General features: G+C 45.7%; 1 protein-coding gene across 1 annotated transcript in view; it reads left to right on the top strand.

Annotated features, from left to right (window-relative positions):
• The window catches only part of LOC144804214 (bile acid-CoA:amino acid N-acyltransferase-like), a 48,757-nt gene that overhangs the window by 31,081 nt on the left and 2,115 nt on the right, over positions 1-15,561 (top strand). The window contains exon 3 of the mRNA XM_078671901.1: positions 2,960-3,162. Within this exon, the coding sequence (XP_078528027.1) occupies positions 2,960-3,162 (203 nt within the window). The remainder of the gene's footprint in view (positions 1-2,959; positions 3,163-15,561) is intronic.

Below are 15,561 nucleotides of genomic sequence, written 5' to 3'. Positions count from 1 at the left end.
GCAATCCTTCCTTGCCATGGTCAGTAACTGTTCTAGGTATATTTGTGCTTTTACCACAGTCTGTGCCCCATTGAGGTACTTAAGGAAAAAGAACGCTGAGTTTCGATGGTCCCCCGAATGCAATAGGAGCTTTAAGAAAATCAAACATGCAATTAAGAATGCAACTTGTTAGACCAGACAACCTTCGGTGGTCTCCCCAGCCCTCTTCCCCCCCAAATTTTTGCTTGCCTCCCTCCCTCCCTCCATTTTTCTGTACTTGCTTTTGCTGGATTTAGGACTTTGCACACTTTACCACAGCTAGTCAATGATAAAGTGCATGTGCTCTTTCCCTAAAACCTAGTAGCATTGGCTCATACCGAATTGTCCTATTTAGTTTACTTAGGAGTCCCTAGTAAAGTGCACTTCAACAGATCGGGCCTGTAAATTAAATGCTATTATCAGGCCTACAGCACTGCTTGTGCCAGCCACCTAAGTAGCCCTCTTACCATGGCTCAGGCCATCCACTGCAGGGCTTTTGTGTGAAGTTTACTGCAAATTCACCTTGGCGTTTAAAATCCCTTCTCTAGCCTTAAACCCCCTTTTTATTACACATAAGTCACCTTTAAGGTAGGCCAATTGTAGTCCTAAGGGCAGGGTGCTGTGTAACTAAAATATAGGAAATTTACTTTCATGTTTTACATGTCCTGTTAGTGACAAACTGCTACATTTGTTTTTTTTTACTGCTGAGAGCCTAGTCCTGTCATAGGATAACATTGGAAATTCCCTAAAATACCTTTATGTTGTAATTCCTGATTAGAAAGGAGAAGGTGCATCATGGTTCATATCTTTGGAATGGTAATGATTAATCATCTTTACTGGCAAAGCTGGATTTAACATTACTATTTTAGAAATGCCACTGTAAGGTGGGCATTTATCTGCTCTAAATGCTCTGTGTGTCTTACAGCCCATCTCCAGTACACATCTGGGCTGGGTGATGGTTACACTTTGTGCGTTTCTTCCCGACCGCCACAAACACAGGAAGGCCAGGTGTGGCTGAGTATCCATCTACATACATCTTCCTTCTGATGACCCTTCCTGGGCAGGAAGAGAAGAAGGGGCTAACACACTTCAGTAGGTAGTGGCCCGACCCCACACAGAGGACTGATTTTGCCCCCTCACCCCCACAGATAGCCTAGCAGATAGGGCTGGGTTTAAAGAGCTAATGGTGATCGTCAGAGCCACCAAATTTCCCACACTTCAAAGGCACATTTGGGTATATATACTGGGTCTCTGACCCCACAAAATCAGACACTACTGGACCTACAACTGAAACTCTGTTACAAAAACTGCTATGCTGCTCCGGGGACTCAACTGGACTGCTGATCTAGAAGGCCTGCTTTTCTGTTTGTTGCCCTGCTGCTCTCTGACTCAGTTGAAGGTTTTCTGGACTCTGCCTTCTACCAAGCTATCCCCAAGGGCTTCTTGGCTTGCCTCCTGTTGCTTGAGACTCCAGGATATCCAAGTCGCTACACCTGCTCCTAGCATACTGGAAGTGGCCCTGATACTTGCAACACAGATTTTGATGCAATTCCTGTCTGTGTGTAGCAGGACCGGTGCATCAACGCAGTTGCAGGAGTAAAATCGGTGCATCAACTCAGAACCAGCACTTTCCTTCCATCGGACATCGTATTGCTGCAGCTTGGTGAGATCAACGCATCTCCTCGACTATGTGGCAGAATCCAGTGATTCATTCAAAGCCTCTCGACTCTGACACATCCCCTTCACTGCGTGGAGAAGATTGACCCATCCCGCTCCTGCGGGTCTCAACATTGACGCATCTCACTATTTGTAACCAGGAAAGGTACTTTGTTCACTGGGGCATGCGTGGGTCCTGTAGCCAGCTGGCGCTCCATCATGGTCGACACGCACTTTGACTTTGCCCTGGTCCAGCGTGACTTAAAGTAACTTTTTTAGCACAACTTACTTCTAAGTGTTTTACTGTATTCATTTATTTATTTAAATTTAAAATCTCAACTTCTATGCATTGGAATCTTGTTATTTTTGTCTTGTCTTATTTATAAAGAAATGCTTTATTTGAATAAACTGTTGTGGAGTCTTTTTGTTGTGTTTTCGCAGTGTTACTGTATGGGTTATTGCACACCTACTTTACACATTGCCTTCTAAGTTAAGCCTGCCTGTTCTGTACCAAGCAACCTGGGAGTGAGCACAGGCAAATTTAGGTTATGTTGTGATTTACCCTGACTAGGATTGTGGTCCCTACTCAAACAAGGTGCATACCTCTGCCAACTAGAGATGGGTTAAGTAACCTAAAACATTGTGATGTGTAAGAATAGCAGCAAGGTCTTGAGCATTAACAGTTTTTGACAAGAATGGTTTCTTGAACCGCTGCACTTGTGCTTAGGGAGCTCTTCTACCAGGTTGACGTAACATTTTCTCTGTGCTGTCCCAGCAAAGAAACTGCACCCGGAAGTGGCATGTCCAAGAACCCACCAGAGGAGAACACCAACTGGCAGCCTCTGTTAGATCATGTATCTGTGTAAATAGCAATTATCAATAGATGAAAATACATCGATCCCTTACCTTAGCTAAAGAAAATCATTAATTTCTAAGCTTTCGGCACTTGAATGTGTGTGAATGGGTCTATTGTGATTTTATCTTAAACGCTCATCCAGAAAATTTGCTTTAGGCTTTGCAGGCCCTGGACCGAAGACCTAACTTATGCATTTCCATAATACCTTATCCTGGAACTCTTGCTCGAACTCCCAAATCCTCTACCATTGTTCCCTGGTTCTAGTTAAATACCTTTGAAACTGCTACATAAGACCAAGCTGGTGGTATAAACCGTATATAAAAATGTCCACCAACCTTTTCGGTTTTCTAAATTCACTGCACACTGTATATTCTCTATATTCCTTTCATCTCCTGGGATGTCACAGTTTTGTTGTCTTTCCTGCCACAGGAGATGGACCATTTCCTGGAGTCATCGACATGTTTGGAGGCGTTGGAGGTCTCACGGAGTTCCGCAGCGGTCTTCTTGCCAGCCGGGGCTTTGCCACGCTCGCTTTGGCCTATTTTGCCTACGATGACCTGCCAGGTTCACTGACCGAGGTGGATCTTGAATACTTTGAAGAAGCTGCAGATCTCCTCTTGAAGCACCCCAAGGTATGTCCTCTCTGACTCCTCCTTGTCAAGCAAAGGGTAATACCGACTTTATGTCCACCATTTAGAAGTTCACTACCTCTACACCCTAATTCTGTTAAAGGATTTCCCTACATGAGGTTTACTCTCCAATTAACAATGCCTCAAACTTGTTTTTCTTCCTCGTCCCAGGCCTTTACTTATGAGGAGTTCCTTGGCAGGTACTTGCAAATAACTTAATGTATACATTTTGTAGGCTCTCCCTTACCCACAGCCTCCCTCCTCTCCGTTAGGACCCATAAAAGGAGACCATACTCCCAATTCCTCTAGGGTATACATACTCAGTCCTGCAGCCCAGCAGGAGGGAGGGCAGGAATAGGGCCTAGAATAAGGAAGAAGCACTCGGGGCAATGGGTTTACCAATAACACGGAGGCTGCAATGCTGCCTGCACATTCCTTCATCCAACTCAGATTTAGAGATATGCACTATGCCTCAAAATTTTACACCATGTGACTGTGGAAAATATATTACCGCATGAGGGCGATAATCCTAGATTCATGCGTTTTTGACAGGAAAAGTTGAAGTCTTCATAACGGAAACTCTCCAGCTCAAGGTAAGAGTTAAAAAGAATTAGCAAATGTAATCAGACAACGTTAGAGCCTTGTAAAGTAAACATTCCTCATAAAAGTCGGAGGGATGTGTTATTCAGCAATAAGGATTGTAACCACGAACCCTGTTCCATTCATCGCTCGCTCACACTCCTCAGAGCACCCTCTGAGTAGACACCTGTACATGTGCCAGACAGCAGAATATGAGGACTAAGTGTTGTTTTAATGATTTACAGAACAGTGTTACCCTTTTCCCCCAACTATCCGATTTCAGACTTGGAGAAATGTTGATGACTGTGAACATTCTGCAGCTGTAGCGCTACCCGGCGGCCATGTTCTGCTGTGAAGTAAAATAGGCATTCTTATCTCGCCACAGGCTTTGAACTGTGGGGCTGAACGCTAGACGTGATTACCGCAATGTCTCAGAGCCAGATGAACCAGTGTTTGCCGAAGAGTAAAGGCAGTGCTTGGCAGAATGACCACAATTGCCCTCGGTGAAAGGTAAACTAGCTACTGATGAGCTGTTGGATTGGCCATTAGGAGGCGCATTGACTCCTTCACACTGTCAAACAAGCATTTTCAATGCAATAGGACTCGTATTTATGCAAGACCTATTGCATTGGAAACGGGAGTGCAGGCGGGGGCAGGGGGTTGAGAACACACGAACAATGGGAGTGCGGGGGGGGGCAAGAAGGCACGGACAACTGGCGGGAGGAGAAGGAAAATAGTGCTCAGAATCTAACGAACACATACCGTGCAACAGTCTAAGTAAAGGGGCCAGTAGCCATGGGAGGATACAAATGACGAAATGGACGTCATAAGGAGGGACTAACAAACCTATAAACCAATGGGAAGGCAGCATTTAGGAAGGATAAGACACAAGCCAATGAAAAAGATGGGAGGGGGAGTAGGCGTGGTTTCTCTACCCTACTCAACTACCCCAGATCAACCCCAGAGCAACGCTTGCTCGCTGGCTCAGGGTTCGACCTAAAAAACTGCAAGAACCAGTCCACCCAGCCCTAGCCATGAGGTATTATTATTATTGGTATTATTTTTTGACATTTGTAGAGTGCACTGTAACCCTGTGGGCATCCTGGCGCTGAGAGATAGGTCGGAAGAGACAGTCAGCTGTGAGAGCAAGAGGAAGGCATACCAACAAGAATCTCTTACTATTGCACCTGGGGATTATACCCTAGGAAAGAGCCAGGTCTTGATTTTCTTGCAAAACAGCAGCAGTCCTTGTGTTTTCCTGATTTCGAGAGGGAGACTATTCCAAAGGGAGGCTGCTGCCATGCTAAAATCTCTTCCGCCCAGGGTCACTTTCTTTACCCTGGGTATTCTAACAAGGTTGGTGGAGGAGAAGCGGAGGGTCCGGGTGGGCTCGTACCACAGAAACTTGCCCTGGAGCGGCTTAGGACCCTGACCATGCAGTGCTCTGAACACGTTGCATAGGGACTTAAACAGGATCCTTTGAGGTACTGGGAGCCAGTGTAAATCTGCCAGTGCTTGTGTTGTTGAAGATCGGCAAGTTCGGGAGAGTGCTAACTTCGCTGCGGCCTCCTGGATACTCTGTAACCTGGCAATCCGATATCCCGGTGATTCCAGTAGCAGGGCATTGCAGTAGTCCAGGCGGCTAAGGATAATACTCCTGACTACCGTTGTTCTTGCCTGTACAGGTAGCAAAGGCAATAGCTTCCGTAGACCTCGTATTAGAGTGGAGCAACTTCCCACCAGTTTGTTAACGTGGGTCTCCAGGTTTAGATTTCCATTGAAGCTGACCCCCAGATTATGCACCATATTCACTGGTGTCAGTGTGCCATCTGATGTTAGAGGCCAGAAGTCTGCTGGCAGGCTTCCGGTGAAACCCCCCACCTTGCACTGTAGGATCTCCCTTTTCCCACTGTTAAACTGGAGCACGTTTTCCTTCAACCATTTTGCCATTTTGTGCATACAGGCATGGAAGCTATCTAGTGAGTCCGCCTGAGCACCCTCCAGGGATATCAAAAGCTGTGTATCGTTAGCGTAGTTAATCACGCTGATGTTATAAGCTTTAATGATTCCCAACAGGGGTTGCATACAAGCATTGAACAAAATGGGACTGATGGATGATCCCTGCGGAACCCCATGTGAGACTTTGACAAAATTCAGGTTGGTACGGAGGGAGTGCCACCGCCTGCCATCTGTGAGACAGATAGGATCGTAGCCAGTTAAGCGCCACCCCTTTCACCCCAAAGATCTCCAGCCTTGACAGCAGAATGTCATGGTTCACCGTATCGAAAGCAGCGGACAGGTCTAGCAAGATTAGAATTGCCGACTCACCCCTGTCCGCCCGCATTTGAAGGCTGTCATTACCATCACTAGAGCTGATTCTGTTCCATGACCCGGTCTAAAACCAAACTGTTCCTCCCCCAGTATGTTATTTGTGTCCAGGAAGAGGGACAGGCGTCCGCGATCTTAGTTCTTATGGCAACAGGGGTCAAGGGTGGGTTTTTTCAAGAGTGGTGTAATAACAGCCTGCTTCCATTTAGAAGGCACAGTGCCAGTGCTAAAGGATTGACCACATAGCTGTCGAAGAATGGAAAAGAATTCTGACCTGAATTCCTTCATAATCTTGTGGGGCAGATGATCCAATGGTGAACCAGAGGAGATTCCAAGGGCCACTTGAGTAAACTGCTTCTCCGAGGGAGTTGGAAAGTTGTCCAGGGAGACCCCGGGAGAGGCTGACTCGGCAGTTCCTTCTTCATTTTTACTTTTTGTCCCTATGTTCTGATGTGGCGGGGTGAGAGGTGGTGGATCTTCCATACTCTCCAATATTTTATTTAAATTGTCTTGGAAGAAGAGTGCCAGTCCATCACACAACTCCTAGGAGGGTTTAATGTTGCTGTTAGTGCATTCAGGGTGAGTCCTTTCTTTCACTATTCTAAAAATGTCCCTTGATTTGTTGGAGCTTTTTAGTATGATGGCTGCAAAATGTTCTGCTTTAGCAGTAGCTATTTCTTTTTTATATTTTATTATTGCAGTTTGTTCTATCTTTTTCCATGTATTCCCTCCTCCACTGTCTTTCAGCCATTTTGCACGAGAGCTTGAGGTTCCTCAAGCCCTCAGTGTACCATGGTGCAGACGGGCTGCCTCGTTTTCTAATGACTTTCAATGGTGCTATCTGTTCAAGTTTCTCAGTTAAGTATTCACAGAAGGTGCTGTAATTCTCTGTAACCTGCCTCTCCGAGTTAAATAAGGTTTCTGTATGAAACTGGGGCTCCCCTGCTTTTGCCTTTCTCACATGTGGTTTCCAGTCTCGGCTGGGAAAGGTCCTGACTTGTCTAGCTGCAGGCCTTATATTCTTCAAGGTGTGAACACTAAAAGTGATTAAATGATGATCCCTCCATCCCACCGGTAGGATTTTCCCCATGGCAATAAGATCTTCCTCTGCCAAGATCAGATCTAGGATATGGCCTTCTCTGTGTGTCGGTTCGGTCACCAATTGTTTCAGGCTCAAATTAGCGCAGGACTGCGTGATGTTATAGAAGGCTGCATCCAATCTTCCGTTGGTACCCAGATTAAAATCCCCCAGGATATAAGTCTGGTGTGTGTAAGTGCCATGTTGTTAATTACATCAATCAGTTCCTGCTGTTGCAGTGCTTTGATAACCCCCGGCGGTCTATAGCAGATCATGCCTGATAAGGAATGTCCTGACTCCTCTTTAATTGAGAACCCTAGAAACTCTGCACAGGATGTTTCATCTATGTCCAGCATAATGATGTTCAGCTCTTCCATAAAGATAATTCCTGTTCCACCCGCTGGGCTGAATCTTATATCCCACTGGGCAGGCTGGTTCCAGCTTTAGCTACATCCCGGCCACCGTCCATGTTTCTGTCAAACAGGACATCCAAGTTGTTAGACTCAATCAATAACTGTTTCTCGGTTGAATGCCTGGGAAAAGATCTGACATTTAGCAAGTCACAGCTTAGACCGTCCTTTCTCCATAAATCGGGTGCTGACTCAGATGTATTGTCAGGCAGGATGTGGTTTCGGAGATCTCCCCTGTGTGTCAGCCCTGTCGTGCTGTCTGGCGGCATATGATTCAACAGGCCATCTGATTACAGTGATTTACTATAGAGAGGGTTGATATGAGGCTAAGGGGACAGGCATTTTGAGCAAGGCCCTTCATCCACCATAGATTGAGTATTTGGTGGAACTCGAGGGCAGGTTGCGTTTCCCTTCAGTGGGTCAAGACTCATAAGGGTATCTCCAGAATAACTTATGACCAGTTTATCTGGGACAAACGGACCGGGGGGGTGGCCCTGAGCCCGGTCCGAGCGTGGACTGGCGCACGCGCCCACTGCGCGTCCGGCATGTCATCTTGCTTTAATGTGAAAGCCCCCGGAAGTGATGCTGGCAAAAGGGGAGGAGCTATGTCCCTCCTCCACTCAAACGGCCCACAAAGACCGCGGTGGACCGGTGACCTTCTAAGCCCTGGGATGGAGTGAAAAGTGCGTGCGTGCAAGTGATAGCAGGTATGATTTAAAAAGAGAATTCCTCAATAGGTATGTGCCCCCAGTTTAAAAACAGCAGCTTTCCTTTCTCAAAGCGCGAGCAGCTCTCTCGATGCGCCCAGAGCGTAGTCCAGTTTTTATTTAGATGCCCCCGGAAGTGAAGCTGGCAAAAGGGGAGGAGCTATGTCCCTCCACTCAAACTGCCCACAAAGACCACGGTGGACCGGGGACCTTCTAAGCCCTGGGATGGAGTAAAAAGTGCGTGTGTGCGTGCAAGTGATAGCAGGTACGATTTAAAAAGAGAATTTCTCAATAGGTATGAGCCCCCAGTTTAAAAACAGCAGCTTTCTTTTCTCAAAGCGCGAGCAGCTCTCTCAAGGGTGTCAGGTTTGGACTTATTGTCTCTTACTTACGGAACCTTAATAAAATGTTTGCTAAGGTTTGAGGTAATCTTTCATCAGAAGTGAGATGTACGCCCAATACAAGAGCCCAATGAATGTGAGTATTTAGTCTAAAGGATGGTAAGGGGACCGGCCATGTTAAGTGCTAAACAGTCTTAGTTGAAGATTGACTACCAAGTCTGTGGGCGTAGAATGTTACTGTCTATTACTCTTTGGAAGCCGTTAGCAATGCAAAGTGAGGTTTCTTATGCACCTACATGTTACAGATTGTAAGATCTATTATGCACCAGTGTAATCTGCTCAAAGACAGCCATTCTACTCTGTTTCATTCCTTACCCCTGGAGAGGAGAATCCAGGACATTTGGGCTTTGATCCGATATTTCATCTTCTGTCCTGGATCTCAGTGAGAACGACTCTCAGGCTGCTGGAGCTTCTGGCCTCCTGCATCCTGCTGGAGCTGAATGCCAGTGACCTATGCAGGTTGTGCAGTGGGACCTGAAATCCCAGTGCACACAGCATCAGGGGGATCTCTGTGACTATTTAAAGTTTTTACAGGAGATATAAAAAAGACAGTCCGCAGTGGTTGTTGGATCGCGACTGGGTCAGTGGCAGACCAGTCTCTCTTCCCCAACCAGGGCTTACAGTGGTGACCAATGCATTGCTTCTGGGTTCGGGTGGTCATATGGGATAAGTGGAGTTTGGAGTCACCTGGTCTCTGGTGGAGGACCGCTCCACATCAGTCTTGGAGTTGTGGTCCATTCGCTTGGCATTAAATGTCTTTCAGCCATCCATAATAGGGAGGCTGGTGCAAGTGCTCACGGACAGAACCACTGCCATATGGTTCTGTAACAAATAGAATGGTGTGATTCGGTGGATCCTGTGCCAGGAGGCACTATGTCTATCAAAGTTTCTGGTTCACAAGGGGATTTTCCTAGTGGCAGGCCAGACAAACTGAGCCACCAGCGCCTAGTGGATCATGAATTGCAACTACACCCAGAGGTGGCACAGGTTCACTTTCGCAAATGGGGAGAATCTTGGCTCAGTCTTTTTGCCACAGATGAGAATGCACAATGTCTGCATGTTTTCACATTAGAGTTCACAAGACTGTGTGAGAGATGCATTACTCCTAGAGTGGCGCTCAGGACTATTGTATGCCTTTCTGCCACCATCTCTCCTGCCCAGAGATTTGAAGAAGATTAGGATCGACTAGTCCCAAGGCATACCACCGGCATCAGTTTTGAGCGAAGAGAGTGTGGTATCCAGTACTCTTGGGCTTCAGCATTGGTCTGCTGATCAGGCTGCAGCTTCAGGAGGATTTTCTGTCGCAGCAGCCAGGCAGGGTCCTACAACCGTGCCCAACGCAATCTTCATTTTCATGCATGGAGATTGAGTGGAGGACTTAATTCAACCTTGCTCCCAAAGTCGATGATGTAATTCTGGCAGCCAAGCAAGAACTTGCTTTGGGCACAGTTAAGGGTTATTTGTTTGCTCTTTGAATTTTCTGCAGTTGCTGGACCCACCCTCTTTATTTAAATCACCTCTTGTGATGCATTTTTTTAAAAGCCTTACTGCATGTCTTTCTGTCGACTACCTTACATCATACCTCAGTTGTACCTGAACCTAGTTCCAACTTTCCCACTGTGTTCTCCCCTTGATCTGCTGCACAGCAGTCCATTGTGGCTCCTTACTGTCAAGAGAGTTTTCCATACCACTTAAACATTGGTGTGGCATGAGATTTAGCTACAACCCCTCTCTGTCAACCCAACATATGACAATTTTTCCAGACAACCTAGTGTTAAGGACCCGAGCAGCCTTTCTTTCTAAAGTGGGTAGTCCTTTTTATGTCAGACAAAACACCCTCCCAGCCTTCTTCATTCCACCTCACCCATCTAAGGAGGAGGAGAGACTTGATCAGCTGGATTCCAAAAGAGCTCTCAGGTTTTATAATGATCGTCAGGGAAGACTGTGTGGATGATCAGCTCTTTGTTGGATTTGCTAGAGCGAAAAGGGCAGAGCAGCACACAAGTATAATTTCTCACCTAATTGCTCTCTTCATTGACATCTGCTACTTACAGACGAAGAAGCAGCCCCAAGAAAGCTTATTAGTCCATTGCACCAAAACCATGGCTGCTATCTCTGCATTGGCATGTGGAATGCCTGTCGTGGACATTTGCTGGGCTGCTACGTGAGTGTTACTTTATAAGTTCAAAAAGCACTACTGTGCGTACAGCCAGTTCCAAATGGAAGGGCACTTTGCCTGCTTGATCCTGCATGACTTTTTGGTCTGAGCGAGTTCACAGACCTACCACTTGGGAGGTACTGCTTTAGTATCTTTTCAAAAAGTGAGGAATATGGGGCTAGAAGTATCCACCAGAAGACCAAATTACTTACCGTTTATAATCTTTCTTTTTTATATTCTTTCTAACTACACCGACCGTCCCAGCTCCCCATTCTATGAAATGGATTCTTTTGTTATGTTGTGTATTTTTATAGCGCACTATCACCCATGAGGGTATCCTGGAGCTTTGCAGTTGTGTGAAGCTTCCATCGAGGATACTTACTGGAAGAGCCAGATATTCAGATTTTTGCTGAATTCAAAAAGAGAATAGGAGTATCTAATGTGATGTGGGATGTTGTTTTCTGCTTTAGCAGTGATGTAAGAGAAGATACAATCTGCTGCTGTGCTTTTGTGTATACATGGGACGTGTTCTGGTGTATTTCCGCCTGGTCGAAGGTGTCTGGAGGGTTGCACATAACTGTTCAGGTAGACTGGACATTTGTTGTGTAGTGCTTTGTTTGTGTGAGTGAGAAGCTTGAACTGTGCATGCTTATGTATTGGGAGCCTGTGAAGATTCCTCAGGTGTGGTGTTCCTTGGGACCGGTGTACGAGATTGTGAACGAGTCTGGCTACTATTTTCTGGATGGTCTGTAGTTGTGTTGAGTTGGTTGGTGATCCCTGCTTAGAAGGTGGTTCTATAGTGCAGCTTGGTTGATGTTCTTCCTTGTGTTGTTTGGTATGTTGTACATATTTGTAGAGTGCTCTATCACCCAGTAGGCTATCCTGGTGCTGAGCAGGTGTACTTTTAGCCAAACCTATGGTCTCATAAGACTCCTTGAACAGCCAGGTCTTCAGCTCCTTGCAGAATTCAGGAAGTGAGTCGGAGGCTCTTATGTGTAGCTGCAGATTGTGTGAGGAGTTTAAATTGTGCATGTTTGTGTATGTGGAGCAGTGGAGCAAATTTAAGCATGGCGTGATGGGAGTGCAGCATGGGAGGTTAAGAGTGATGCTGGCTGCTGAGTTCTGAATGGTTTTGGCCTTCGGGTGAGTGTCTTGTTGACCACAACATAAAGGGTGTTCCTGTGGTCCAACTTGCTTGTGATGAGGGGGTAGGTGATGTTTTTCTAGGTCCCCATTGTGAGTCATTTGCAAATCTTCCTCAACATATTCGGGGTATGGAAGCATGAGGCGGTGATGGCGTTGGCTTGTGCCGTCATGTTGATTTTGATGACGATTCGAGGTTCTGGGCATGGGAGATTGAAGTGGGTGTCGCTTCTAGCTCTGTTGGCCACCAGGTTGAGTACCATGACAAGTGCTGTTCTCTACGATTAAGATTTTAGTCTTGTCAGTGTTCAGCTCCAGATGGTTGGTCCTCATCCAGTGGGCAATTTTGGCAGGCACAGTACTGGGTGTCTAGTCCATGACAGAAAGAATGAGCTGTGTCGTTGGCATTGAAAAGGACATTAATGTCTTTAGAGCGGATGATGCTGGCTACAGGGAGAAATCATATATCTATCTCGATATGTAAATCTATATATATCGTATGTCTCCGAGAACTCTAGGTAGTCCCCAAGTTGAGGTGGAGAGCAGCTTCTATATAGAGCACCCTACAACACCAGCAACACTCTGAATTTGCTCACCTCAAATGTCAGTTTTTCTAGCAAAGTTTTAACCGCATGCGTGCGGGCGGAATTCCGCCCGTACGCGGCGATTTGCGAAAGCGCATATTACGTGACGAGCTGGGCTCGTCATCAGCGTAGCAGGAGGCTACCTCATGACGAGCCCAGCTCGTCATCAGCGTGGAAGGGGTTAAAGCATAGGATTAGCACAGTGCCATCCATGCTGAGATAGAAAGGGACAACATATTTTGCCAATGCAATTAATCTTCTAGTAACAGGTGGTTCATTTTACCATGAACTTATCATTAAGATGAATTGTTGTTAACGAGTTGATAGGTGAGCCACAGGTAGGTTGTCTGCCAAGCACAGGCCACTTGATGGCTGATACATTATGAAGATATTCATACAGTGGCCAGACCTTTCATACTTGTGTTTCTGACGTTGAAATACACCGTAGGGCTTTCGTATCTGAGGTGTTCTTGCTGGTGGCAGCGGGGTTTTTGATCCTTTGTAGTTTTCTCAGTGAGTTTCCAGGAATCACTGGTAGGCGATATAAGAATGCAAGTGCAGCATACCACTGCAAGGAACAGAGCCACCTCGTACAAAAATAAGCGACTATGATGGTACTGGTGCTCTCTCTTGGCTGATATGCTTACTTGGGGTAGGAAATTCCGATTGATATTGAATATCACAATACAGAAGACAAGATTTGGTGCATTTGGCAGGCGTCGTGAGAGGATTATAGTAAGACTATATGAAATGTAGGACGGCAGGGTAGGCATGGCTCAATATCCAGATCTCAGTTTTGAGGTGCAGAAGCAAAGTTTGTTCTTGCCCATCTGTGACTTGACACAAGACTGTTGCTCCCACACTGAAGCTAATCTTCCCAGTTCCCACTTAAATTTATAGAAGGAACTTGTCATTGACATAGAATTCAAGGCAATGCTTGTAAGCAGCGTGTTTCAGTGGTTCCACATCATTTTGGAACATATTCAGTGACAGGAGAAACTTTTCGCATTTTGCATGAAATTTTGATTAAGCACTACAGCTCTTCCTCTCGGCTCGACTGATGGACGGGAACAGCGTTAATTCCTTATGGATTTTCGTGCTCCCCCCGCTGAACCAGTGTCTCCACTAAAGACTTACTAGGTAACCATTTAGATTTAACACTAAGAACCTATTTGGTCCTACATGAATATGACAGAGAAGTCTTCAACCTTAAAAGATTTATTTTAAGAACTTTGTGATACAGAAGCCATTTGGAATAGTCCAGATCGATTAATCAAAAAATCAGAGTGCAAAGCACAGTTAAAGTACTGAAATCAATCAAAGAACTTAATACGGTTGAGGTCCATGAATTTCAAGTTATAAAATGGGAAAGATCCAGCATGGGTTCGCCTCCAAGGGTCAGTAAGGAAAAGGTTCTCTCTATACTTGCAAAAAGAATACACATTTGTAGGGTTTTGAACAAAGGATTTAAATCAGAATTTAGAGCAAATTAATACATTTAGAAAATCCTTCAGAATTCTACAGCATGGAGCTTTTCACGAACACCAGAACAAATATTGTTACATCACGTGCGATTCTGCTAAGAAAGCTAGGTGCAACCTTGATTTAATGCACATTTCACTTGGAACAGCTTGTGGAGGTTGCTGTCCTTGCTCCTAGAACACATTTAAACTGTATTTAACTGAGACATTACAGTAAGAGCTAATCCTCATGGTGCATTGAAGCGCAAAAAACAAAATGGCGTCGGAGTCCTGGAGTCTCTGTGAATTGAAGTTCTATTTTTTGTTAGTGCAAAGCAGTGGATTTTAGAAAAACGTCTTTACAATTCATGAGACCGTAATGAGGAAAGTTGTACCTGCTGGGTGCAGCAGACTAGGCATAACCAAGACCACTTAATGGGTGTACCATTTGTACTTTATGCACACAGATTTAACTAGCTCCATAATTGAAGGAACTCAGAGAGGTCGAGCAGTGACAGACCCCTCCACTTTGGCTAGCTGACCCCTATTCATCACGCACCAGAATTATCATAGTGTTGCATTGCACTTACTTTACGCAAGATAACGCAAGGGCAACACCACACTAAAGTCACTTTTACCGAGCTACGTAAGGCTGCCTTGCGTGGTCTTGCAGTGCTTGGTGAACCTAGAGTAATGCAAGTCAATGCAAGTTGTGGCCTTGTGTTACTGTCCCTCAGGGAGACTTTCCATGGGTTGAGCACAGATTTTACCACATGTCCGCCCATGGATTTTTGGCGCGTTCTGAGATTTGTCCTTAGTGGTAGATCTGGTAAATGAGACTCCTTACCAGGGGGGACGTAACAAGGAGAAATATCTTTATTTGTCTGTTTTTTCCTCTTTCTACGTGTGCTACACTCTGCTGCACAAGCAGACAGAGGTAAAACCCTCTGAGGATTGTTTTTGTGCAGGAATGTACCCCTTCCTGTACAAAAACATTCCTGCCTGCAAAGCAGGCAACCATGCACCAGGGTGCCTGTGTTAGCGGAAGGCAGTACATTGTGCGCCAGTGCAAGGAAAGGACAGGAATGTGCCATATGATAAGTATGCTGCATTACTGCCCACTCCCTTTCACACAGCGCAGCAAGGTGTCTTGCTGCATTCTGTTGCATGAAAGTTTGAGGACTCTGGCCCCCAGTATGTTAGTTTCTGTCCTTCAGTGGACATGTAGGTTGGATTAGAAGAGACGGAGGAATAAGTGTTTCCTGTTGTGCACACTGCTATCGTGGACTAAGGTCTACACTGTCGTCCTGATACATCTGAATTCTGAGATAGAATGATAGTATGAAAATGCTAGAGGCTCAACTCTTGTGTCTTCGCGAATAGAATGATTGCACACTTGAGTTTCACTTGTACTTCCCTGGTGGAGCGAGAGGTGTGATAAGTAGGGCAGAGTTGGGATTCCCGGGTAACAGACCTTAGCATATCAGATATATGTTGAAGATGGAGTCTGTGCAGTTGAAAAAGGCAGAAAATTAATGATAAACCCTTCCCAAG

Source organism: Lissotriton helveticus, chromosome 1_2, assembly GCF_964261635.1.
Source record: "Lissotriton helveticus chromosome 1_2, aLisHel1.1, whole genome shotgun sequence".
Taxonomy (NCBI): domain Eukaryota; kingdom Metazoa; phylum Chordata; class Amphibia; order Caudata; family Salamandridae; genus Lissotriton; species Lissotriton helveticus.
Note: the sequence above shows the minus strand (reverse complement) of the source record. Positions and strands in the feature narration are given on the sequence as shown.